This window comes from Liolophura sinensis, chromosome 6, assembly GCF_032854445.1.
Source record: "Liolophura sinensis isolate JHLJ2023 chromosome 6, CUHK_Ljap_v2, whole genome shotgun sequence".
Taxonomy (NCBI): Eukaryota; Metazoa; Mollusca; class Polyplacophora; order Chitonida; family Chitonidae; genus Liolophura; species Liolophura sinensis.
Window position 1 is genome coordinate 27,872,545 of NC_088300.1, and position 26,193 is coordinate 27,898,737.

At 38.7% G+C, this 26,193-nt stretch overlaps 1 protein-coding gene across 1 annotated transcript in view; it reads left to right on the forward strand.

Moving 5' to 3' along the window:
* Positions 1–26,193, forward strand: part of LOC135466610 (uncharacterized) — a 50,578-nt gene that overhangs the window by 22,061 nt on the left and 2,324 nt on the right. The window contains exons 2-3 of the mRNA XM_064744186.1: positions 4,172–4,223; positions 21,467–25,937. Coding sequence (XP_064600256.1) covers positions 21,481–25,937 — 4,457 coding nt within the window. The 5' untranslated portion in view covers positions 4,172–4,223; positions 21,467–21,480. The remainder of the gene's footprint in view (positions 1–4,171; positions 4,224–21,466; positions 25,938–26,193) is intronic.

The following is a 26,193-nucleotide window of genomic DNA, read 5'->3' on the forward strand; positions in this document are numbered from 1 at the left end:
TTTTAATCATCTGGTTAAAACTCAATAATTGTAATGAGTTTGCTCTTTTTTGTCTTCATGTTTTTAATAAGCAATAAATGTATAAATGAATAAAAAATGTACAGTAGCTTATCATCTTACAGCTGTCTTAGTTTTGTGTCACTTATTCTTTCTTCCTTGTGGCTAGTCAGTTTTTGTATTTAACAAGGATAACTTTACAGAGTCGTGTTCAACTTTTAAAAATTGGTACATCTGTAGATAATTATATATACTGGCACTTCTATATATATTTGATCATTTCTCTTTAGGTCTGCCTTGTGTAACAGTTAAAACTTTTTGTCCCATTAAGGAAATAAAATTTCATGTCCTCTTGCATGTTTGTTGAAGACCTAATGTCTGTCACCAGTGTTGTTGTTGTTAACCCATGTCAGGCACTCTGGTTTCAGGCACTCACAAAATGTCATTGTATATGTGAAAAATTCTTGAGTATCACATTATGCATCAGGTCAAATGAAATAAGTACAGATACATGTGTGTCAGCACCCTTGCTGGCCAATTGGCCAAGAATGCATGCCCTAAGTTCTGAGCACTGACCTTTGACTAACATGACGTGCCCACAGCCAGTTTTTCCATTATCCTCACAGCCATATTGTAAGTGAAATGTTCTTTATTTATTTGATGGGTGTTTTATACGGTACTCATGAATATTTCACATATAGATGTACTCTGGCAGCCACCATTGTGGTGGGAGGAAAGTGGGCATGAACCCCCGACCATCCGCAGGCTGCTGGCAGACCTTGAGCTGCATTCAAATATGGTAATAAATGTTGGAACACTGTACGTATATGTATATCATCAGTTAATTGTGTCTCCAACCATACATTTTTGAATTTTTTACATTTTACTGCTAGGGCAACTTTTCCCTCAACTTTGAAGCAGCATGTGAGACAGTTACATATACAGGGGGTTTAATTCCTGATGTGTTTTCTGGACAAGAGCTCATAGGAGGCTTGTGAAATGGTCAAGTGTACTTTAATCAAGTCCATCAATCCATCACTAGAAGTTTATATGTACTACATATCTGTGGAATGTCATATATATATATATATATATATATATATATATGTATATATATATATGTAAGGACAGTGATCATTGTGAAAATGTACATGTACATTAATGAGATGTGTGTGGTCATGCTCAAGTCCATATATACATGCAGTGGTTATATCACAGCGGTTTGGCTTTCTATTTATAATTTGAACTTGTCATCTCCACAGGGTGCAATATCTAACTGTAATTATTAGTAGTGAAAGGAAAATAAAATGTTATTTAAACATCACCCATACATGTACAGGCCAGTGTAAATTTTACGTTGATGCAGTAGTCACTTAAGTGTAGCTACTGTAGTTCTTCAACCTTTTCGCATGTTTGCAAGGCGTTTATTCGAGCATATTTTGAAGGCATTATTCTGTGTTGACAGATACAATTACACTCTTTGAGAAGCCCTGAAACTGACCAATCCAACCAATGAAGTTTCATGTCCAGAATCAAATTAAAAATGTGAATAAATTGCTGTGAAAGTTGTTCTTTCGTATGGGAAAAAGCCAAGGAATTAGGGTAGATGTAGTGTGCGTGTGTGATGTTGTCTTCCTTCTCACTATATGACTTAGCTGATTGCTCACACAGTTAAGTAAATTACACTGAAGCCACATTTGTATGTACAGCCACAAACCCTATACATATGTCTTGACCAGTGCCCCTGGTGTGATAATCTTAGTTAATACCTGTACTGAGCGGTCTACCTGAGGTAATTATAAAGTACCAGGTGGAGACTGACCAGCATTCAACACCAGTGCGCCTAACACTGATTTGTGAGAAGCTGCCCTGGTATATAAACTCGGGATAGTTGCCCTCATAGAGATGGCTAGGTACAAGTATCACACGTGTGTCCGTCTTTATCTCCAGATTTTCCCTTTGTTAACTCAGGATAGCGAGGGTTTCCAGGGATTGAAATAAAGGCATTTCAAATGCCCTTAATCTCTGTGTTTCTTCATGGAAAATTTTAGGAGTACCAAATAATTGCAGATCCAAAAGATCCAAATTGAGAGCAAATAGGTCATTGGTTCCTGGATTAAACATGATATATGAACCCATGGTTATCCCTCTGATCACATCTGTGCCTATACATCTTTTTCTTTCCTCTTTGTTCATGACCAGTAGCGTAGCCCACATGGCAGCATCTTTTATCAGATAGGTACCATGTACTACTTACCTAGCTATCACCGACTTTGATCAGTTTATCTGATATTTGGCCTGTAACTTCTTCACACTTTAAGTATCATGAAGGGTAATCCAACATCCCTTTGTTCCATTTCGTATTCTCCAACGCCTGATTTATACTTTATTTTATTGGTAAAGTTATTGTGTTCTAGGCTTTTAAATTAAAATCCTGTATTTCAGGTTTTGTACAGACACATACCACTCCTTTTTATCAGCCGTACATGTATTTCATGAATTCAGTTTCTCCATTTTGTGTTTGGTGTTTTTTTGTCAAGAACCTGTTTTCCTCAGTTTTAATTTCCTTGTGGAGAAGAATCTATACGATAAGTTGACTGATCAAAACTTTTGCGGTTACAAACTGTGAGCCCATTTAGAAGGGGATTAAGTTTTTACAATAAGAACATGATAGAATTTCTTTTTCTTCTGTTTTTCTCTTGTATATTCTTAAGATGATCACAGCATTTGTTTGTTATGTATACATGTGTACATGTATATATTGCATTTGTACTATGTGGCATGTGTTGTCCATTATGAACTGTGACGGTGTTGGCATGAATCTTTGGAACTGCGATGGACTAATCTTCACCAAATTTGTCCTGAAGCTTCAAGATCATACCTGCCTTGAGAATGGATCAACTTTTAGAGTTTGTTTGTTCTTGACTTCCTCACCATATCTGGGATAAAGTATATCATCCCATATTGTAGCCTAGCCTGATTGTCTTAAGGGCTTCAAAGTAATAAAAAGCTAAGGTATGTAGTAAGTTTCATCATACAAACAACTGAAAACTATGTGTAAAAAACTCTCATTTTTTTTTTTTTTTTAGATTTTGGGGTGTGGGAAGGCATTCAAATATCTGAATTCTGACGTCACATCACCTTTTTTCTTGATGATCACCCAAAGGAAGGATTTTTTTAAATTATTTTAATAATCTTTTACTCAGAAGAGTGTAAAGGGTTATTACAACATTTAGTGTCGTGATTAGAGTTGAAAAAACTTCCTGTGACATCAGAGTTTCTAAACTCTTAATAGTATGGTTCATATAGCCCACCGCAGAATTCAAATGTTTGAAAGCCTTTAACACTCTTCACAAAAGTCTAAAGTCTAAAAAAATAAACGAAAGTATATTTATGTATAGTGCAGGTGGCCTGTTTAATGATGCCTGCTTTGATTTTTAGAGGTCTCTTCCTGTGAGTACTGAAGTTGCCTTCTGGAAGGAGAGATTTATGATTTATTCTGTTGCAATATTGATCTTCGGCTCTAAACTCATGAAGCTTTGGAATATATTTGTGGTATTATGATACTTTTGATAATTGTCTGTTTCTAAGATAACATTCTATGGAATATCTTTTCTGTGTGATGCTTTTGATGTTTGTCTTCATCCAGATGACATTATCTCACCAGATATACTTGATCGGTGATTGGTTTTTGATAATTGACTGTTTCTGAAAGACAGTGTATTTTGTGTATAGATATAGATATGTATTATAATGTTTTTATGACTGAAGAGAGGAAATCTTACAACTACCCTGTTGTCAGACACATGGATATGGACACACTAGTAGATGAGAGTTTCAGAGGGATAAGTGAAAATTTTCAGTGTGTTATCACAAGACAAGGTCACGTCTTCAAGGTTTGTTCAGCCTCTCTGTAAATTGTCTATTAGCATATTGATAGCTATGTGTGGTTAAATGTTATAAAGACGGGAAACATCAGCAAAAAGTGGTAGCTTTATACTCACTGGGCTACTGTCATGGGGCAAGGTCATGTGACAACTACTCTTGTGACTGCAAGCTTTCATGCATATTGATGAGGTGGAGCCCAGTCATGTGACACCTAATAACATACCTATAGCATCAAACACATCTACCTGTTCACATCTTATTTTATCCTTTGATCTCCTCATTACAGTTCCCTTACTTGGGAAGGATGGGCTGCCACCTGTGATCACTGTAACACTCAGGTAAGTTTGTCTTTCAAATTGTATACTTTTATATAGTCAGTATATATGTAATGACCATCAATGTGGCTGTAACAGAAATAAATCTGCATCAGGCTCTAGTTGTAAAAACTGGGAGTCTGTATCACGGTTGACTTGTCAGGACACTTTCATCTTAAAGGGGCCATATCGTAGCTTCCATGAACTGTGGATATGTGTCATTACCTTGATCTTTATGAGGCTTTAATGCAATCCCTGGAATTCTGAGTGGACACAAGAACTGGGTTCATTGAAGCATCTTGATAAGGATTCTCATCATAGCGTCTAAGAAATTTGAGTGTATGTTCAGCCTTTGCCTATTCTGTAGCTTCCAAGCCCATATACTTTAAAGAAAACCTTTCAGGATGAAGTGAAGGCTTGTATCTGTGTGAGTTGATGGGACTGCGGCAGCTTAGTTTGTCATCTTTATAGCTTGTCCCATGGGAAGGACAAATAAACACAGGTCTTCCCATGTCCACTCTTCCATGGGCAGCTTTTGTGGTCTTACTTCTCCATGGTCAAGCCTCTCCACAGAGCTCTACATCTGAATTAATGGTTTCATTCATAAAGCTTTATTAAAGCTTTCTGTGTTTGGGATGAGAAGAGCGGCCCCCAAATGGGAAGCTCTTGATTATCTAGTGGTCATAGACGTTTTACATAGAGATGAAGTGTGGGCTTGTTTGTTCACTCATTATAGTATCATGGGATGTTTTTGAGTTGAAAACTTAATTGCCAGTATATTCAAGTCACCCACGAGACCACACTGATTTTATATGGTGTCATTTGATTTTTCTTCCCAAATTTCTATAAAGTACGATGTTTATGATCATTAGTTTCATTTAAGGACCATCAGATTGTACAATTATTTGCTCTTCCCAAAGGCCCTCTATAACAAATATATGAACAAGTAGTAAATGTGTATACATTTGCATTTTTGAAACATGTCAAACATGCATTGCTGTGTATGTAAACATGGTGATTTTTGGTGCATCTCAGTATACGATGGAGACACTTAACTAACGCATTAAACATATGAAGTTTTCAGAGTTGGCTTTATTGTAGAATGTAAGCGTGTTTATGGTTATTACCCTATTAGTTTCCTATTCAGCATAATACTTACCACGTCTGTTTTTATCAGTGTGACATGTTGACAAAAAAAATAGTGTGAAGTTCTTGACTCACAAGTCTGCTATGCAAAAAGGGAGCGTGTTTTTTTTTGTGTGTGTGTGTGTGTGCTTTATTTTAATGAACTCAAATGTCAAGAGGCCTTTGTTTTATGAAGTTTTGTGGTGAAACACAAGCTGTGTACTACCACTTCCATGTCACAGTAATGTATTATTATTAAAGCTTATCTCTGGAAATTTCTGATTGAAATACAATGGCCTGTTGTTGTGAAGAAAGGATGGGAAGTGAAGGTGTGTTTCTGGGGGATCCTGATTATAAGCCTATTGTTCCTGACCTGTTTCATTCCACAATGTAATGAGTTTGTTAAATTCCTTATGTCTTGCTTGAATCTGGTCATCACGGTTATAGGCACAGTGTAAGTGATAAGTGCAGTGATCTATCCAACTGGCTTTAATTCTATGGTATAATACTAACCTGTCAGAAATAACAGAAGTCAAAACGAGTTTATAAATCCAAGAAATTATAACACTGTGGCACCTGGTCACCCATAATACTGTACCTGGTTGAATTTATCTTTACAAAATGACTTTCTTTTGGAATTCAGTCAAGGATGTATTTCTTTTCATGCATGGCTTAATAACTTGCAGTATGGAGCAGCGTGGCCGAAATGAAATTATGAATAAAAAGTAACAATCTCAGTACTGAGATATATCATATACACGTACTTTGGGTAGGAAATGGATTATGTGGCTAGTATTTTATATAAATTTTATATATTTTGTCTGTTTGATTAGGCATTGTATTATTAGAATATATAAAATAAATAGAATGCTTTGCTTATTTAATACTCACCCAAATTTCCCTGACGCAGCCTGCAGAAAAACAAGCAGGACAAGCAGGACATGTCAAATCTGCAGATGTTGCTATTCTGGGGTCTTGTCAGAGATGTAAGCTGTGTAAGCTGATAGATGTAACATCGCTATGTGCTACTGTCAAGGATTGTCTACATGTGTTAGATTTCTTTGCTCGAGCATCTGTCATGTCTACATAACTATGTCTGCATGACCATGAGAACCTGAAGTCTTGTCACATCTTCTATATCTGAAATCTTAAATGATACCTGACATTTTGCCTGGTCTGTCTGTTTTATGTCACTTGATTTTATGGTTGATTTTGTATGTCATCTTTGTACAACAGTGTGATATGTGTTGATCTTTTTGAAAGTAAAATTAACCTTTCTGATGGAAAACATTGAACTCCCCCACCCCGTATCTTCAAGATCAGTTCTGTGTTACTATTTTAAATAATTATTCTCAATTAGTGTCCATATTGTCACCATTCCTTTCCTTTATATCTCTCATCCTGTCATTGTCTGTGTTAACCATATATCTTGAATATGGTAAAGCTTCATGAGTTCATTATCACCATTCTTTAACCTATTTCAATGTGGATTGCTTTCTCTTACCATTATTAACCCTATCTCTAATGTGGAAAGATTCACTGTCTTCCTTTAATTGTAATAACCATGCTTTATCCTGTCAGTATCTAAATTTTTGTAAGCTTCCTTCTTACCTTTGTTTACCGTGCAATGTGGTATTGAGCTTCATTAGCTTCCTTCTTACCTTTGTTTACCGTGCAGTGTGGTATTGAGCTTCATTAGCTTCCTTCTTACCTTTGTTTACCGTGCAATGTGGTCTTCCGTCTTTAATGTGGTAAGTTTCATTGTCTTCCTTATTATCATTGTGAACATCCTTCATTTAATGTGAAAAGCTTCATTGTCTTCCTTCTGCCCATGATTTACCGTATCTCTGATGTTGAATTATGCTGCATGAACTTTGTAATATCCCTGTTACCTTTGTTTATACATGTACATGTACTTGTATGTCTAATGGTGCCATGACTGTAGCCTTGTATACTTGGCCTTGCTTGCTTCATAAGTACCCTTGTTGGTTAAGCTTTATTTCAGCAGAATTCTTGTAGTTGATGTTATCCATCACCATGGATCTCATGTCAGCTTCGATAAGCTCCATTTCCTCCGAAAATATCTCTGTAATCTCTCTCTGCTGGAATGAAGCTGTTGATTATAGATATCTCTGTCATGTGGTTTTATATATCATAGTGTGGAGTTAGTGTCTGAATAATTTCTGGGTGACTTCATGTGTGAAATATTTACATTAATCAATTATTAAGGATTTACCAGTACAGACTGCTAATAGACATTTGTTATAATTACGTAATTCAAGATTCTAGTATTTTCTGGTACTCCTTTATTATTCACTTAGGGTAATTAAACGGTGTTGCTTAATTTAAATTTATTGATGTAATAATATTGTTTCATTGTCCAAGCTGCTGTGAATGAAATATTGGAAGCTTTTGACTTGCACCAGTACATGGATATGTTTATGTGTTTGGGTGTGGCATATCTAAGTAAGACTGTTCAAATCTGGAACACACTTTCTTTATACCACTGATGCCATGACCTGATTATTGTTTTGAAGAACTGCAAAGTGTTTTATTTTTTCTTCTTTTCATTTTTACCAGATTTTTCCAATGTGGGATTTGGATTTAAATGTTACACTGTTAAACCATTCTTATGTTCTCAGTCTATATAGGTGTGTATTTTGATTACTCTTTTTCACCTAAAGTTTAATATTTTAATTCAAGCCATGCATTTTATTTAATTCATGTTGATCCACATTATATGGACGCTTTCAGAGTTTTATGTTAAGTTTGTTTAATATCCTCTCAGAAAGATTTAGGTGTTTGCATCAGAATTATCATTTTAACATGCTTAATGCCTTTCTGTGCTTCTTAAAGTGCATTTTACATACCAAACTGTAGGTGTTCTCCATATCTGCAAATGAAGGGAACATGTGTTGTGTATTTAAACACCTACATTGTAGGATAGCATCTATTTAGGGTAGGTCCGTAGTATGTAATACCAAGCTGCTTGATGTTGCTCTATTGCTGTGATAATTATGCTTTTGTTTTAATCTGCTATATATCTTATTTACATAGGGATTGGGATACTTGTTGATTCTGCATGCATTTATAAAAGCTGGGTATATATTAGTATAAATGCAGGTGTAGTCAACCATGGAATGTTAAACATGTATGGTTAATTAAGGTGTGCTGTATGTTTTATAATTGTTAATGGTCCATTAAAGTTGCATTGGTCCTGAATTCTGAACTTACACATTTACATATGCATTGCATATCATAAGTAATCGGGATATCATGCATAACTATAGGTATGTACCATTATGATATCTTTTTATAATCCATATGCCTGTGCCTTTATAGACAATAAACCTCTATCTTGATGAATGTCTCAGAATTTATCAGCAGTTAATCACTTTGGTTATTTAAGAGGCTTTATTGGATGGGACTACAATGCATTTGTTGGCCTTGTGTTTCAAGGTGCCGCACCCTGAAAACAATAAAAAATGGCTTATGTGGAATTACTTTATAATATCACAATGATCATCTAGTGCTCATATCTGACTTCGTGTAATGTTTTTTGTGGATTAAGTATAAGTTTAAGTTTTTTAGTGGAGCTCTAGTCTGACTAAAATTGACCTGGAGGTTGTACGGCCATTATTGTTGTGTTATCATTAAGCGAAATAGCAGAGGATCTTCCTACGGCTATCTTAGTAACATCCCTTTGTAGTTTTTTCACATGAGAGAAGGAAAAAATTGTAAGAACATAAGTTCTGAAGTACTGTTGTACGGTTAGGTTTTATGATTAGATGCACTAGTAATTTTTTATAGAGTCTGCCTACATTTATGATCACTGTTGTAATTAGGAAAAACATATTGAGTATGGCATTAAAGATAAATGAAATAAATAAATGAATTGTTCATCAGAATTATAGTATGGGAACTTAATTAACATGTATAAAGGTGATTATCATGCCTCACTGACGTGTACATGTACATGAACAATGAGAAATGTTAAGGCTTAATTATTATTAGACTGATGCAGATTGCAGACCCATCTCAGATACCCACCAAACCATATCTTGACAACCACCCACCCACTCAAACATATCCTGACAACAACCCACCCACCACATAGATCCTGACAACCAGTCATCAACCCAAACATATCCTGACAAACACCTACCCACCACATATATCCAGACATTCACCCAAACATATCCTAGCAACCACCCACCCTGCCAAACATATCCTGGTGACAACACACCCACACATATCTGGATACTCATCAACCCACCCACCCACACATTTCCTGACACCCAAAGCACATGCTATGGTTGACCGTTACCTCCAGTCTTCTGTCAGGCAAATGCTGATATTTGCCTGTGGGCAGCTGATCACTGCGGAACTCAGTACAACAACACATTGCTCTGATGCACTTGCCCTTTAACAGCATTCCTTTTTTCACTGCTGTTACCCATTGAATTATTTCTGTCGTTGACATGAGCACACTTGATAGACTGCAGATCATCTTCATGAAAACTGAAGGCTATAATGAAATGAGCGTGCATGTGTTTTCACTTTGCAGACTTGTATGTCTGATCTGTACATTCACTATTGTAAACAGGAGTGATAAAGCAGTGTATATCAGAAATCATGCTGTAATGATCAGTGCAGTCACAGGGATATTTCCGTGAACATGATATATATACATCTTATGGCTCTTGTGTAATCTTGGCGAACAGCCTCGACTAAAGTATAAATACATGTCGTGTAGAAATGCTACAACAAATCAGAGATGATTTTGGCAGATTTTCAAAATTTCTCCTCATAACCTCTATAATGAGACCATGTAAACATTCAGAAAAAGAAATTTATTTTCGTATGTCCTCATTGTGCAAGTGATTATTTTTTATGCTCCTCTTCCACTTAATTACCTGGAATGAAAGCAAGTTTTTAATAGTTTATAAGCAAAAATCTAAGGTACATATTTTCATGTCATTAACGTGTTCTGATTATTAAAAAAAAGTGAAGTAAATCAGAGAGCTATCATGCAGACAAGGGGCATCTAGAGTTTATGACTTTGGCAATGGAGACAAATGAAAATCTTTTTTAATTCTTTGTTTAAAAAAAAATTGCATACTTCTGGGAAGATGAAACAGTTGTATTCCCATATATGATGATATTAATTGATACAGCCTGTGTAAGTAGAGGGGGCTAATAATTGATTATTATGACAACTTTGACATTGTTAAAATCTCCTTAAATTTATGTACATAAAATTATATACATAAAACCTCCCAAAATTTGAAACCATCAGTTTCAATACATGAGATTTCTAAAAAAAAAAAAGAATAAGTTTTTGTTCAATGTGATGACAGCAGCTAATGTGGAACATGTTCATCCACTTGATGGCTGTTTATATTTAATGTTACGTAATGCAGCGTATAGACATTTTACTATCACTTTGGGGACATTGAAGGTTTGAATCTTCTCCTGTAATTAGTGCTGACAACTGATGAATTATTTGCTTGTGATTGAAAATCAAAAGATGGACAGTGAAAATAGTTATGATTTAACACATTCCCTAATGTTTTACTACATTATTTTCATGTTTAGAATGCTGTTTTTGGAATTTCAAGTATGTCTGGATGTAAGTGTTTAAAGCCCTAACAAACAAACAATGTAACTTATGTGTGTGAAGTGTTCAAAAATGTTTTGAACACTTCTACCATATCTACTTTTTGACAATTTTCATAATTGTCTTTCCAAATTCTGCATGAACTATTAATATGTTATTCTATATATTCCACAAACACGCATCTCAAGTATATTACTAACAACATTTACATGTATACTCAATGCTTACTTCGTTTTTCAATTATTAAAAAATGATATATAATAGTTTGAGTAGGGGCAAGACTGAGAATTTTACTGTATAAGATTTGTGAGATGAAATGTAATTATTATCATACCTACCTGATAGCGGTATCATAGCTCCTGGTGCATGTTGGCAGTTGGCTAAAGCTAGTGCAGCAAGCTAAGCTTGGTTCACACAAAGGCAAGCATGTTCTAATTGTAGTACAATAAACAGTGTATGGGCTTTGATGAAAAATGAAGACAAACCAAAAAAGAAACAACAACAAATGAGTTGTGGAAATCACCCTTTATTAAGGGAAACTTTTCCTTTGGGATTTTTGTGTGGAAATTGGCTGATGATGAGACAGAAGTAGCTATTGTTTGGAGCCTGTAGGCTGTGAGCTTCATCTTGGGCTTTTTTTCCTTTTCTTCATGAACAGAAAACCAGAGGTAGTCCAGTCAGTTTTGAAAGGCAGAGTGCTATATGGGTATGAGATCTTAGGTGCTAAGTCAGTTGTTGGCCTGTACAGATATACAGGTATGATTAAATAAGGTTTCTGCTGAAGAGCTCCAGCTGAAACTGAACTTTCGCATTTCCAAATGAATAACTGAAATTTTCTTGCATATAACCCTTCTTTAACTCTGTCCCTCTGGCCACACCTTCACAATGGTGATATAATTTGTTTGCCTCTTAGATTGTAACTATTTTGGTGTCAGGTCGTACCAAAAATTTTGAAAATGGTTCTTGATGTTGCCTTGTTTAGTGTTCAAGCTCTGAGAGTTTAGAGTTAGGAAAAAACATGACTGGTTTGCCTGGTATCAGCATAATTTAATTGGGTGTGGAGTCCTGTCTAGTGTCTTTGGCATGATACTTCAGTGGCGAGAGCACTTTGGCAGCATGGACTTGTCCTGCCACAAGAAGACACAGTATATGCTCACTCACCTAGCAACTTCTCGTCGTCATATGACTAAAAAATTGTGAAGTGCAATGTAAAACCCCAAACATACACTTACATGTATTCTACACTTATATCGTGAAGCTTTATTTGATCAAAGGGTTGTGTGTTTTTCTGAGATGAACCCTGTGGCTCAACAGATGATCATGAAGGCAGAGAACATGGTTGAGATTGATTTACCCTATAACAGAACATACATTGTATTTCAGTCAGCAGTAAATCTGAAGCAGAAGTATAAAGGCTTCATCATCAAGGCATAGAGCATTATTGACAAGGATTTACTTTTAACAGAACGTTTTCAGGATATTATACCAATATCACAAACAAACTTGAACACAGTAGTGATGGAATGGTACTGGGGATGCTGTAGGGTCACCTTGTAGTTAAGGTTTGGGATATACCCTTCTCTCAGGGGGTCCATGTTGACAGAGCGTGCTGGGTCTAACCCAAGCCGGTCCAGCCATCCCTCAAGGCATGACCACACAATAGGGTTTAGACCAAGCCAACCATACGCTAAGCAAGTGCAGGAATGTGCCTTGCTGACCAAGCTGTGTCAGAGTTAACAAAACACAGGTAAACTGTTTTCCTTTCACCTGTGTGAAGACAGGTCTTGTGATGCAGCTCAGGTGTGGCCACTAGGCTGTAATGCTTTCTTGTGGAATTGCTGATCAACACTTCAGCTGAGAACACACACATTCAGCAGGTATGTCTCTTCATCGACCAGGTAAACATGATTGTTTGTCATTAGCGGTGACGTCACCTGAAGGTGCTGTAATCATGGTAATGAGTGAGCATAGCGGCTCACTCTTGCCAAGTTTTAATATATACTTAGCTATTAAGTCATGTCAGAAAGGCACTGTTGAATTTTAATCCATTTATTTTTATACTTTATGAGACCATTACTAAATTACTAACAAATCTGATGGCAGTTTTTGTAATTTAATTGGTGAAATGCAATATTTGTGTGAATCAGTTAACAGTAGCATGGTTAAGGTGTGTGTGTTGGTTGAGGGGTGGGGGTGCATATTGTAGCCAGGTATGGTCAGCACCTTTTGAGGGTAGGCCAGACGTCCTGTCTTAGTCAGACAGGTATCATACTTCCTCTATAGCCTCAAACTATAACTTCTCCACTGATCACTGTCGTCCAGGGTTTGACCACTGTATGGCCAGCTCCCCTGCAGCTCCAGGCCCTCATGTTCAGTCAGGCTGATGTGAGTTCTTATCAGAATCCAGAAGGGAAGTAAGTTGATAAATTTGATATAGGTTTCCTCTACATTAGATGCCTTTTGTATTTATCTCTAACAGTTGTATTGTTTTCTGTTGTACAAACGCCACACATTTTTACATGCCTATTGGCTTGACCCATGGTATTTTGGTGCACAGAAATAAAGTTATCACCAATACTTGTTCTCATGTGTTCACATTCTATGTTTAGGAATGGCTATAAATGTAATATAGGCCTCCACATCACTAACTTTAACATATGCCCTGGAAATAAGATAGATGGAGCATTTTAGCTGTGATTTAAAAAAAAAAACAAGAGTATAACCATGAATGTGTACTATTTATGGCTAAAAATAACTCGCTAATGAGTAGCTTGAAGTAAATGCACATGCATGAATAGCTGGCATCAGGCTTGTGTTAACAATTCAAACAGATAATCAGAGAGAGCACATCCCTTTACCTTTATAAGATATACTAGAGGTACACTTGAGGTACATCTGGGGTGTACCATTGGGGTGCAGCATATCTGAACTGAGATGTGTCTAAGGTATAGTTAAGGTGTATTAAAGGTGTATCTGCCAATTATGCAAATTAGTACCTCAAGCACACCTATAGTACGCCTCAGTGGAGGTGTACCATGTAAATATTAGGTAAAAAATATGATGCCTAAGGTGTATCTGAGGTACAACTGAGGAATGGCTGAGGTACATGCTCATAGGCAAGGTGGGTGTATACTGTTTTCACTTTTATTTTGATGGAAAACAAGCATAAACACTTAAGTTTGCAAGTGCAAGCTGTTCTTTGTTTACAGTGTCTGTAAATTTTACCTGATTCACATGCAACAACAGTGGTATACTTTTACGTGAGGTTTTCTAGCTACTTGATCAAAGTTTAGCGCTACTCCTTTTTTAAAACCTTTTAGAGCCATTTATGTGCCCAAACATGTTACAAATTCTGTCCCAGGAAGCATCAAACAGTGCATAATTGGTTGTTTCCTGCAGCCTGGTGTATTCTGTAAGAAGCTAGAGACCATGCAATCTCCTTAGTAACAAATGGCATGGGTGAAGAAAATGGTCCTCCCATCATTATTGCATAGAAAAATGCCTATTTTTCAATCGCTGTCAGCAATCTTATATTCATTGGACTTGCATAATTTTCAGCTTTTCACATTGTCTGAGTATTTCTGCAGAGCTTTGTGGTGTTATTTTGTACAACTAGGCCTTACTGGTGGCTAGCAAAGTGGCCAAAAGTGACCTTTTCACCAGTGCTTTACCATTGCGTGGCCATTTTTACTTTTTTAACTCTCAAAGTTTTTAAAGTGCACCTGAGGTACATCTTCTAAGTGCTGAGGTACATCTAAGGTATAAGTATTTGACTGAGGTGCACTTGAGGTACAGTACACCTCAGATAATGTAGATGTGGTGTACACCTCATCTATACCTCACACTAAGGTGTTCATGAGGCGTACACCTCATACACACCTCACCTATACCTCACACTGAGGTGTTCACCTTATGTCTGTAAGGATGTCAAACTGGTGAACTATAGAGTAGGTACTATAGAGACATCTAGGTGTAGCTTCATTCAGCCGTGAAAAAACTTGAAGGGTATTGTCTTAGTTTTAATGGTTAATAGCTGTTTGAGTCTGTGATTAAGACAATGAGCATTTCATATGTAGGCATCAGTGACTCTGTCTACATGATGAAGCTGAATTGATGTACATTTATTGCACCTGTATACTCACTTTACAATTAAGCAGAGTTATTTGCGGAAATAAAGTTAAATTTGCTGCACTGTTGAGATTAAAATAAATCGATTTAATAATATCCCAACTTAATGGTAATTGATACAGAGATTCTGTATATTCATTTGACTCAATATAGCTCAGTATAGACTGTAGTATATAGTTCAATAGATCAGTATGAAATTAAGCTAATTTATGTTCAGAACAGATGTTAAATTTGCAGCATCATTGAGATTAAAATAGATTGATTTATAAGAGGACTTTTGGTCTAACACTCCATCAGTATAAAGTCAAACAAGTTTTTTTCTCAGAAAAGAAGTTTATTTGCAGCATGAATGGGGTTTATTAGTGAACCACATCTGTTCACAGAGATGGTTGATGCAATGCTGGCATGTTTTCAGGATTTTGGTTTAATTAATTGTTATTGAGATCTGGCTGTGTCTCGAAAATTATATCCCTGATACAAGAGTTTTTGTCAATGAACTTTGACGGGTTCATTTCCTTTTTCGACTTCTGAAAAGAGATAGTCATCCGTGTAGTTCTTGTTTATAATCTAACTTGTATATGATGTGAGAGAGAATTAGTGGCAGGAAGACACTTTTTTGGCAGGGTGAGCTATGAAGTCAGGTACATGTGTATGGACAGGTAGACCTAATCTTTGTTGGGGGGAAAGTGAAGGCCGATATGATGAGAGCCATCTGGAGTTATAACACTGCCCCTCCCCCTTCAAATGCCTCAGCTTGACTTCTCCACAAAAAGCCCACTGTTATTATTCTCCAGTAATTACATCAAACCTCCTGTCAATATAGTTACAAGGTCACATTTCACAGGTAGAAATTCTCATCGCAGAGAGTCTATGGGGAGGGGTTTAGTGAATAGCTAATGGCTTCTGACTGCTAGGGATTCTTTTTTACACAACCTTGGCGAGTTTGTCATTCAGACAGGTTTAATTGCAGTTTGTTTCAAGTTGTTATAAGTAAGGTAGGTATGTGAGTGTCAGGGTTGAAAAGGGGGTGGCAGCATTGAGTAGGGCTCAAAATTATCTAGACTGGGAGTGTGTATGGATACATCTGTACATGACCTTAAATTTTGCCCACGAAAGTGATTTTTAGAGGCAAATAAATGTCACAGAATATTATTTTTGGTGCTGAAACTTACAATTTACCCAAAGAATATCATTCCATATTTCAAGCAAACCTCAAAGCACCTTTCTAAAATCAGTAGAACTCTCAGAATTGGTAAATGTGTGCAAGTAATTCATTGACGAAATATATGGTCACTTAGGATATAGATTATTCATCATGTGAAATATTTTATCATATTAAATGTAAAGATTGAATGGAAATTTGTACAATAAACTTTGTGAGAGGCTTTTCTAAACTTTTCAGAAGAAATATAGTCAAGATTATTATGTTTCAGTGTAGATTATATCTGTGTAGATTGACAGTTCACAATGATATGCCAAGGTTAAATTTGTGTGATAAGTAGGCATGAGGAAATGAGAATTGCAGCTGGAAATGAGACACATTTTATTGTTGACTTGTGACGTGTAAATTTATTCAGTGGCTGAACACGCGAAGAGTGTATTTTGATTCTTCAGTCGTGCGATTATTTTTTGGTGATTTGGCTGGCTGAGGTCTTGATCTCTATTGTTGATTGTCTAGGCTAGTGCTCTGATAAACATCTTGCGGATATGGAGACAGCAGCCCTTCTCCATGCAGCCGTATGCATGACTAAGGGTGGATCCTAGACACAACTGTCAGTCCAGGCCCCAGGATCACCAAGCTGTCAGAGGCTTTAGCCAGATTTAGTCTTGTTGTGTAATTCTTGCATGAACTTTGTTTTTTGAAATTCAACACTAGTTTTCAATTTTGTTATGAAAGTTTAAGACAAATCTAAGTATTAAAATTAAAATTACATGGTAAGAACCGTTCTAGAGCAGCATCCTGTTTTTTGAAGTGAAGATTAAGTCTGGCTTAAGTGTAAGACAACTAAATGATCCTGGAACTTCTAATCTGATCACTGCTGCATGTCCTCACCAGAGCCACACCCAGGTTTGGCACACACCTGACCCACCCCACCCACTCAGCCTGTCTCCCTCTGTCTGCTGCCTGACCCCCTGTCATGATAGCTTCCTGTGTCTAAGAACCTGTTCCCCTGTTTCCAGGCCACTCATTATCAGTTGTGACAACACCGTGCTCCTCATATCAGTAGTTGTATTTGTGAATGACAAGTAAAAAGCAGCATGGGGGCAAAGACAAGTAAAATCTACATAAGCATGCATGGCCCTGGTTGTACCTCACTTCAGGTGTTGTCAGGGCGTGTGTTGGGGCCCTTGTGTTTATGGATGACTGATCATGTTTTGCATGTCCAGGAGAAAACTCTGATCGTTTTACTGTCAGTATGCAAGATGTAATCACGTTACTACTTGAGACACCTGGCATGAAGTTATGTGGGAGAGGTAGCTATATAGCTAGACTCGTATGTGTTCAATGACTGTGTAATCAACGGGAGCAGGTTGGCTGGCGGTTGCGTCTGATCGAGGAGAAGTGTTTCAGGGGCTGTAGTGTGGTCGGTGAACTGTGGTCAGGCCATGTGTCTGGTGGTTTGAGATCTCTACTGTTCAGCAGAGAACCGTCTATCTGGGACAGGTAAGAGACATGAGGATTAATAACCACTGCTCCGTGGATGACAAATAACTGTGGGAGAACTCATCTCCCCGAGGCTTCTGTCTCTCCACTCCACAGGGACATACATCATGCTGTGGACATTCCGGTGGCAGATTAGTTATAAAAATCCGAGATAAATCTGCCCATGTAGGGGTGTGTAACTGTGAGCTAACTCAGCTGAGCAACAACTGTCTGACTCCCCCAATCTTTATCCCTCATCACATTCGTGTTCCCAGTACTCAAGGTAAGAGGCAATCTCGGTTGAGCCCCCTCTCTCTGTTTTGTCACACACAAACAGATCTCTTGTGTGCCAGCTCATTTTCTCGATGTACGTCCTCAATGTTTAGTTTAATGTACAACATGTTGATTTTAGCGCACAGAGGCATGTTTGTCAGCTGGCCTTAACATGGCTATGATTGCAATGTATCAACAGCTTTATTACCCAGCTCCTCTCCCAAATAACTGGAGACTTACTGACAGCATATTTGTCAACAATTTGTGGAGAGGGTTGGGACAGATTGATCGCTGGAGGTTGGGGGAGCTGGCCCCACGACAGAGCAGCCAAATCACTCCACTGATCCCCTCCTGCTAAACACAGCCTCTCTTTTTGTTCTTTTGACATTTAGAGAAAGGTCAAGTTGACAGATGATTTTTGTAATGTAGAGGTGGAGTTTAAGGAGACATTGCTCTGGTCATTCATCTAAGACTGGTCAGTCAGCTTTGTTCTCTCTGGTTATTACTACTTCATACACCTGTATAAGGTAAGCTGTTCTAGTTACCGTACTGTTTTCTTGGAGACATTCCTGATTTATGCGTGAAATGTTGAGGAATGGAAAGAACTGAAAAATCACCTGTTAAGGGGTCTTCTATTTTTTTTATTAGACCAAACAGTATCTACAACTCAGTTGTAAATGAAATGAATGATTATTAAATGAATGATTATGGTTCAACATCATTTTTTCAGTGTTTGCATTTCTGCTAAATTCATGCTGTCTAACTAGTTCTGCCATTAAATCATTACAGGAAAGGTGTTAAGGAATGGAGTTACTATAAACATACGCCATACCCATTATTTCACCCTTAGTCAATTTTACGCAAAGTGTCTGATGGTAATAATATGATTGATGATTGTTATAAAGATTGGAGACAGTAGTTTATGATTGTCAGCAGTACTTTACATCTTGTGGTGGATTTGTGCAATCATGTACTTTATGGTGGATAAAGGACACCAGTAACTACCCTTGTAACGACATGCTTGTATTCGATCGTTGTCTTGTGGACACCAGACACCAATAACTGCCCTTGTAATGACATGCTTGTATTCAGTCATTGCCTTGTGGACACCAGACACCAATAACTACTGTATTCTTGTAATGCTGTTCAGTATGGGATATATTGCCAGGCTGTTCATGACATGAAAGTCAATGAATATCTATTGAAGCATGACACCATTACCAGTTTAATATGCACGATATTAGCGTCTGGGTTTGATTCAATATAATATTATGAAGGTCTTTTTATCCCTATCTTATTGTCTTGTATCCTTCTTGGTGATAATTAATGAAGGCCTGTTTTGCTGAGGCATAACGAGATGATACTGGAGGAACTTTCTGCTTGTCTTAACATATCCATTGATTTAATCGGTTCCGTGCATCACAAATTGCTCAAACAGGATTTTACATGTTATGAGTAGGAAGTCATGGTGGTTTTGATACTTATAGATTCAATTTGATAGTATTTTTTTTATGGTAGCATTTTATGTATTAAAACTAACCCAGATTGTGTGATAGGTATTAGATGTTTAAAATTCAGTCACTGTTGACAGTCCAAGTGTGTCACATACCAGTAACAGCTGCCACATATTTATGGTAGTTTGAACGCATGTCAAGTGTCATGACCCTACATAACTTTTGTATCTAGCCACAATATGGTTAAAATCTCCTTATATTAGTCGTTATTAATTTGCTATAGTGAACAAATTTTCTTCTTCTTCACTTTGTTTTTCTTAAACAAATTTTTCTGTGCTGAAATCCAAATTATGAAAAATCATTTGTTGGGATGTATGCTGTACTTAAATACAGATGTTTAGATGTAAATGTTTAGCTGGACATTGTAGGTATGTACTTAGCGCTATATTAACCCTGGCCAAGCCCCAAGCTGAACTATCCCACATTGTTTTATACCTGTACATTCCAGCCCTACTGGCAAGGCTGGAATTCCACCATATCTTTGCTGAGCCTGAACCCATGTGATAAAAGAATGGGTCATCCACTCACCTGGTACAGTGTTAAAGCTGTACAGTGTTAAAGATTGTATAGTTAGTGTTTAGTCCACCTGGATTAAGACCAGTGCTAAGTAGTTATTCTGAATGTGGAAAATCCAAGACTTTATTTCAGTATCTTGTTTTTCTGAGCCTTCGAGTTGTACCTGCTAGCTGCATGCAGATCTCAGGTAAACCAACAGATTTACTGTATTTACGCTAAAATTTGGCTTAGAGGCAGGTTATGATGTAAACACTTTTAACACACACAAAGAAAATAATCATTCACAATAAGATAATAATCATTCAAAATGGGTATCTTAGTCACAGACGAAATTTTAGGTCAGATACATTATTTTATGTCAAAGCGTCGGTTGAGGGGCATTTTTTGGTTGATGTGCTACATATATGTAATCCATCACCTTTGAACCATGTCCCCTAAATTTGGCATGCTTTTTACAGCACCTGCACTTGTTGTTTTATCAGCACATAGCCAATGGTCTGTAACATTATACAAACAGTTGCTGCCTTAAATGGCATTGAGGCATGTGCCAGATTTTTCGTTTGTGTGCGGAGCCTTTATAACGCTGGCCCACTGAAGTGGCTAATGTTTTGTGTGAGGTTCCATTTCCTCACAACTACTCCTAAAGGCATGCTTATTACAAAAGATTGGTAGCTTCAGATAATACCTGTTGGTATGTTTACCCACGAGTCCAAACCTAAGAGTGTTTTTGTCTGATAGTAAGCTATTAAGTTGGCCATAATGGCTGAGCCACCCCTTAGCCAAGCACTCATCCTTGCAGGACACTAATGCCTGAATGCCCTCTGGCTGTCTTACCCTTCTGATTCCCATTCAACTGGAGATAAGCATTGTCACAGTGTGTGCGTTTATGAACCCAGTGTGCTTCTGTTTGCAAGGGGCTGTCCACTAATTCACTGCATGTCCAGGGAGTTTAAATTTAACTCCTGAATCCCAACTAGGGCCTGTCAACTCCTGGTTGTTGGCTACTTTGCAACTTGTTCAAGGTATTTTTACTTTTACACTGGAGTTAACCTGATGGTTCCTCCTGTCTGGTTATAATAATGCTGGGTTGTCTACCTGTTCAATCCTATTTTACTTTCACGTCAAAGTTCACCGTATGGTTCCTGCTATCTGGTTATAATAATGCTGTGTTTTCTACTTGTTCAAGGTCATTTTACATTTACATTGGAGTTTACTGATGGTAATAGTAATGAGTTGACTACCTGTTCAAGGTCAGTTTACCTTCACATTGACGTTCACCTCATGTTTCCTGCTATATGGTTAAAAATACTGCTGTATTGGTTACTTGTTCAAGGCTGTGTTAGATTTACCGGGGAGTTCTGATATATAGCCTGTGGTTTTGATCAATCTCATATTGTATTTAATTCTGTCACTCGATCTATTGCAACTTTACTTTCTATATTGACAGACTGAATCAGCAAGATGGGTCAGACCAGTTCTCAGGAGATTGAACCTTCTGTTTCACCAGTAAAGAAGGCACCAGCCCCACCTCGCCCTCAAGAACCACCAAAACTTCAACTAGCTCCACGTCTGCCAAGCTACGCAGTTCCAGAAAACAAGGTCTTACCAACTGAGTTGCCTTCCAGACCATTAAGGGCTGTTTCGTCCCCTTTCTCAAAGTCTAATGCAGATTCTGACGAACTTAGTGTGGACAAGGAAAACAAACCATTAGAAAATGGATCTGTGAATCTGGACCATAATTTCTTCCCAGAAGATCAGACAGCGTGTGAGATTAGTGATCAGGATTCTGATGTGAATAGTGTTAAGGGAAGAGAAAAGTATAAAGCACCAAGTCCCCCAACTGAGAAAGTTCTGCCAGTGAATTCACAAGGACACGTAGACAACATATTTCTGGATCCGTTTTATAACAGAGCGGCTTTAGCACACAGGAGGACAAATTCTTTGGACAGATTGCCTGCCTCACGTGTGAACGGTCACCCCAGGCGACCTATCTCTGCTGTAAACCTCACCTCCAGTGAGCACACCATTTTTGAGGACCCGGAGGAAGCTAATCAAAACAATAAGTACACCTCACTGCCTCAAAAAAGTACATTTCCCATGGACTATTCTTATGCAGTGACTTATGCGCAACTAGCTGGACATCGGCGAAAAAAAGTGCAGACAAAACTAGAAAGTGAAAAGGAGATTCTTCTGAAGCAGCAGAGTTTACCTGAACTCAAAGGAAAGAAAGACATGGAACCTAGTGTGGACATGTACGTTACCCATGAGGGTGAAATTGACCTGGACAGTTTGACTCCAAAGAAAAAGAAATACAAGGCTCCAGCTCCACCTTCCACCCCTAAGGTATCAAAGCATGCAGTTATTCTTCATACACATAACTCAGGGAGGCCTATTAAAACGGCACATGCGCCAGTGTCATCACATAAGAAAGTGCTGGCTCCTGCAGAGCCCCCTGTGGAGCCCCCTGTGGACTATGACACTGATGAGATTGTTACCCATTCTGTAACCCTGCAGAATCAGTCTGTGCAGCCCTCATATTCTAATGGAATAGATGCTGCTTTGAAATCTCCACCAAAAATGTCTGAAGTTGAGAGAGTCTCGAATGGAAAGGAGAGAATTTCAAATGGAATAGGGAGAGCTGTTGATTCCCCCATCTCTGTAGATATTAAGATTGTAGGGTTGCCAATGGTGCCATCTGAAAAAGTGTCAGAAAAGAAGGTGACTCAGAACCCAGTTCCTTTAGGCGCTCTTCGCAGGCAGATGTCCGGGGCAGATCCTGTGTCCCCAACCTCGCCCAAATCCCCACCGCCTCCTGTGAAACCCAAACCATTGAGGAGTCCAGATGAAGGCAGATTTACATTTCCAAGTGTTCCAGGGAAGCTGGACACAGACGTTGTTACTGTCAATGGGCAGATTATCCCAGAAGTACCTATGCAAGATCCTGTACAGAATGAAGTTGTGTCATTGAGCATTGACTGTAAATCTAAGATTGTTAAATCTGCAGTTGCCAGCCCACCAGTGACCATTTCACCAGTGGCCTCTTCGCTGGTTGTTAGCCCAGTGGTGACTACCGCCCCCGTCATTAGCTCACCAAAGGCCACCCCACCAGTTATCAGTCCACCAGTTGCCCCTGTTGTTCCAGGTAGTATTGTGATTCACCCAGTCATCAATCTTTCAGACAGAAATGGAATTGGAGTACCAAAAACATCACCTGAAGTTCATCCCATACAGAGAGAAAATAGAAGCACTATTCATCTGAGTAGTGAAGGCAAAACAAACTTGATCAGAAAGCAAAATAGTGTTGATGTGGAAGTGACCAATCCACAACATGCCTGTTTGAACGCAGTTATCAGTGGACATGAAAGAGAGGTAAATCCTGTCATAAATAATTCCAAATCTGAAATACAAGTTAATTCAAGAGAAAGTGTCCAGGATAATGTTGGTAATCATCTTCATGAAGAAAGAACAAAAGATTCTTCCTTCGTAACTGCAGATATAAAGCCAATACCTCTGGGCCTTACTGCAGATATCATCCTGGAAAAATCTACAGTGTGTGAGAATAATCCAGCGACACTCCCTCAATCACAGTCTGGTAGTGAGAGTGGAGTCGCAATGCTACTGAGTGACCAGAGCTTTGAGAGTTTGACAACAGGAGACAGAAGCATGGATGTGGTTGTAGCAGAGGGTGAAGAGGAGCCCTTGAGTAGTGAAGGACAAGTGAGTCAGGGCACCATGACGATTGTTCCTTCTGACATGGTGGACAGGGTGGTAAGCCTCAGCCGCTCTGTATCAACATCATCCTCAGACTCTGCCAAACCTATGTCCCCACCACTCACTCCTGATGACAGCCAACATCCAAAGATGAACAGTCTGCTGCAAAATGACATTGTTGCTGCGGCACAAGTCAGGGTTCTGAAACTGAAGAAACCTGCAACTGCACCACCACCTCCTAAGGATCCAGAGGAAGTCTTCAAAGAAGAGCTTGCCAAAATTCACAAGGAAAGAGAAGTGCGAATCACGCGCAACCTTTCAAGAGACAAGGACACAGCCTCATCTGGGACAGAGAGCGATCAGCACCAGGGAGAGGCCTCCACTCGTGATGTCATGCCAGACAAAGATAATGACTCCGGCATCCAAGCCTGCTCCTTTTCTGAGGATTGGACCCCAGAGCATGACCTGGAGGATTCTGATGATGAAAACAGATCTGTCCTCACCAGCAGGTCCGGAATGTTCTATGATGGCAGGGAGGCAAAAACAAACAAACCAAAGGTGAAGCCATCAAACTCAATGTCCTCAAATGCCCGTGTAAAGGTTCTGAGAAAATCTGACTCAGATGCCACTGACAAGTTTGGGAGTTTGAGAAGATTCAGAGACAACGTTCATAAAAGTGTGAAACATGCACTGAGCTCAGTAAACAGGCCTTCCAGCAAACCATCGAAGTTAGACAAAAGATCTTCTTTACCTGTGCCTGCTCCTACTACAGCAGAGCTTAAACAACCGGTGTTTAGAAAACTAGATCCAGATGCAGAGCAGCAACCCTCAGAGAGCAAGATCTCGGAGAATGGTCAGCATGGCACACACACAGACTCAGAACAGAAGCCATCAAAGGAAGAATCTTCCAAAGATTCAGACCAGCAAGTGACGAAGAAGGCTGGTGTGGCATATGTTAGTGGGAATGGTCAAATTGTTTTATTACCGGAGTTTGAAACTGTGACATCTCCAAGCAAACCTGAGACAGAAGATGGTCACCGTGCTCCTAAACGTTGGAAGAAGATGAAGAAATTTGCCTACATGGCGACCACTAGAAAGAAGGAAAAGCAAAAAATGGAACAGCTGTTGAGAGAGCGTGTTGAAGAGCAGGAGAGGAGGATGGAAGCAGAACGTCAAAAACAGATGGAAATGGAGAAGGAATTTATGAAGGTTCGGCAAGTGGACAAACCAATCCTTAAGGCCCATCTTGATGATGACAGTGACTATCCAATCAGAAATGAGAACGTATCAAAGACAACATCGCCCAGAGAAGTTCCACCAAAGAAGTCTGAGCCTCTTCAGAATCCACAAGGCCAAGTTACTGTTAATGGCACTGCACAAGGGAAGATCACTCAAAATGATGCCCAGCCATACGCTGTGACCTCATTTTCGATGCCGGGCCTTGTTCAGGCGCCTGGTGTAATGGCAAATGGCCAGCCTGTTGTTAGCCCTATCATTCTAACAGGCAATGGACATGCCTACAACCCATGGCTACCCACACAACCTGTTCAGAACCCAGCCTATCCAGCATCTATGGGTTGGGGTATCTCCAACTATCCACAATATCCTGCAACTTCACTACCTTATGATCTTACCAACTATATGCAAATGTTGGACATTAGTGGCCAATCAGTGCCCGTGAACAATGGACTAATGAATGGGTTCAGCATACCAACTCAGTCACAGGTGAACAGTGGAATCCAATACAATGGAACCACCAACTACACAGTGATGAATCCAGTCCACTTTCAGCAACCAAATTCTGTGGAAGCCAACAACTACAACAACAAAAGGTCATTAAAACAGACGATCTATGTGAACCCCAATACAGTAGATGACTCGGTGCTAAATCAGATGTATGCTGAGTACCAGAATGGCAACTCGCAGCAGAGCCGAAAGGAAAGGAAGAAGACGTCCAACCCTCTGTATTACTCGAGTGATGAAGAGGAGGAATACGATGTGAGCGATGTCCATACGGGGCACACTCATAGTAAGGGAACCGTGGCGCGTATATCTGTCCCCGACCACCACATACATCCCCCCCACTATGATGGAGGGGATGCAGAGATGTCCAGCCCCTGTAGCATAGCCTCCAGTTCTGCAGACAGTGGTTCTCCCTACCCAGTCAAATTTAATGGCGCAGCAACACAGTCTGCCCGGTTTCGAAGGTGAGTTCAATGGAAAATGTGAGTTTACTTCCATTCTTGGTAAGGGAGTTTTCAAGATTGCTCTGCTTTCCATTCTTCCTGGGGCCTGAGTGAGTGATTTGATGATGCTCTCATGTGGTCTTACATAAAGTTCCTTACCTTCACCTATGATATGTGACATGCCCGAATTCTTCTAAAATTGGGGACAGATATTACTGGTGTTGAAAGTAGAGTGTTACATTTCTTTACCAATTTTTTCTTTTTGTGAAAGAAGACA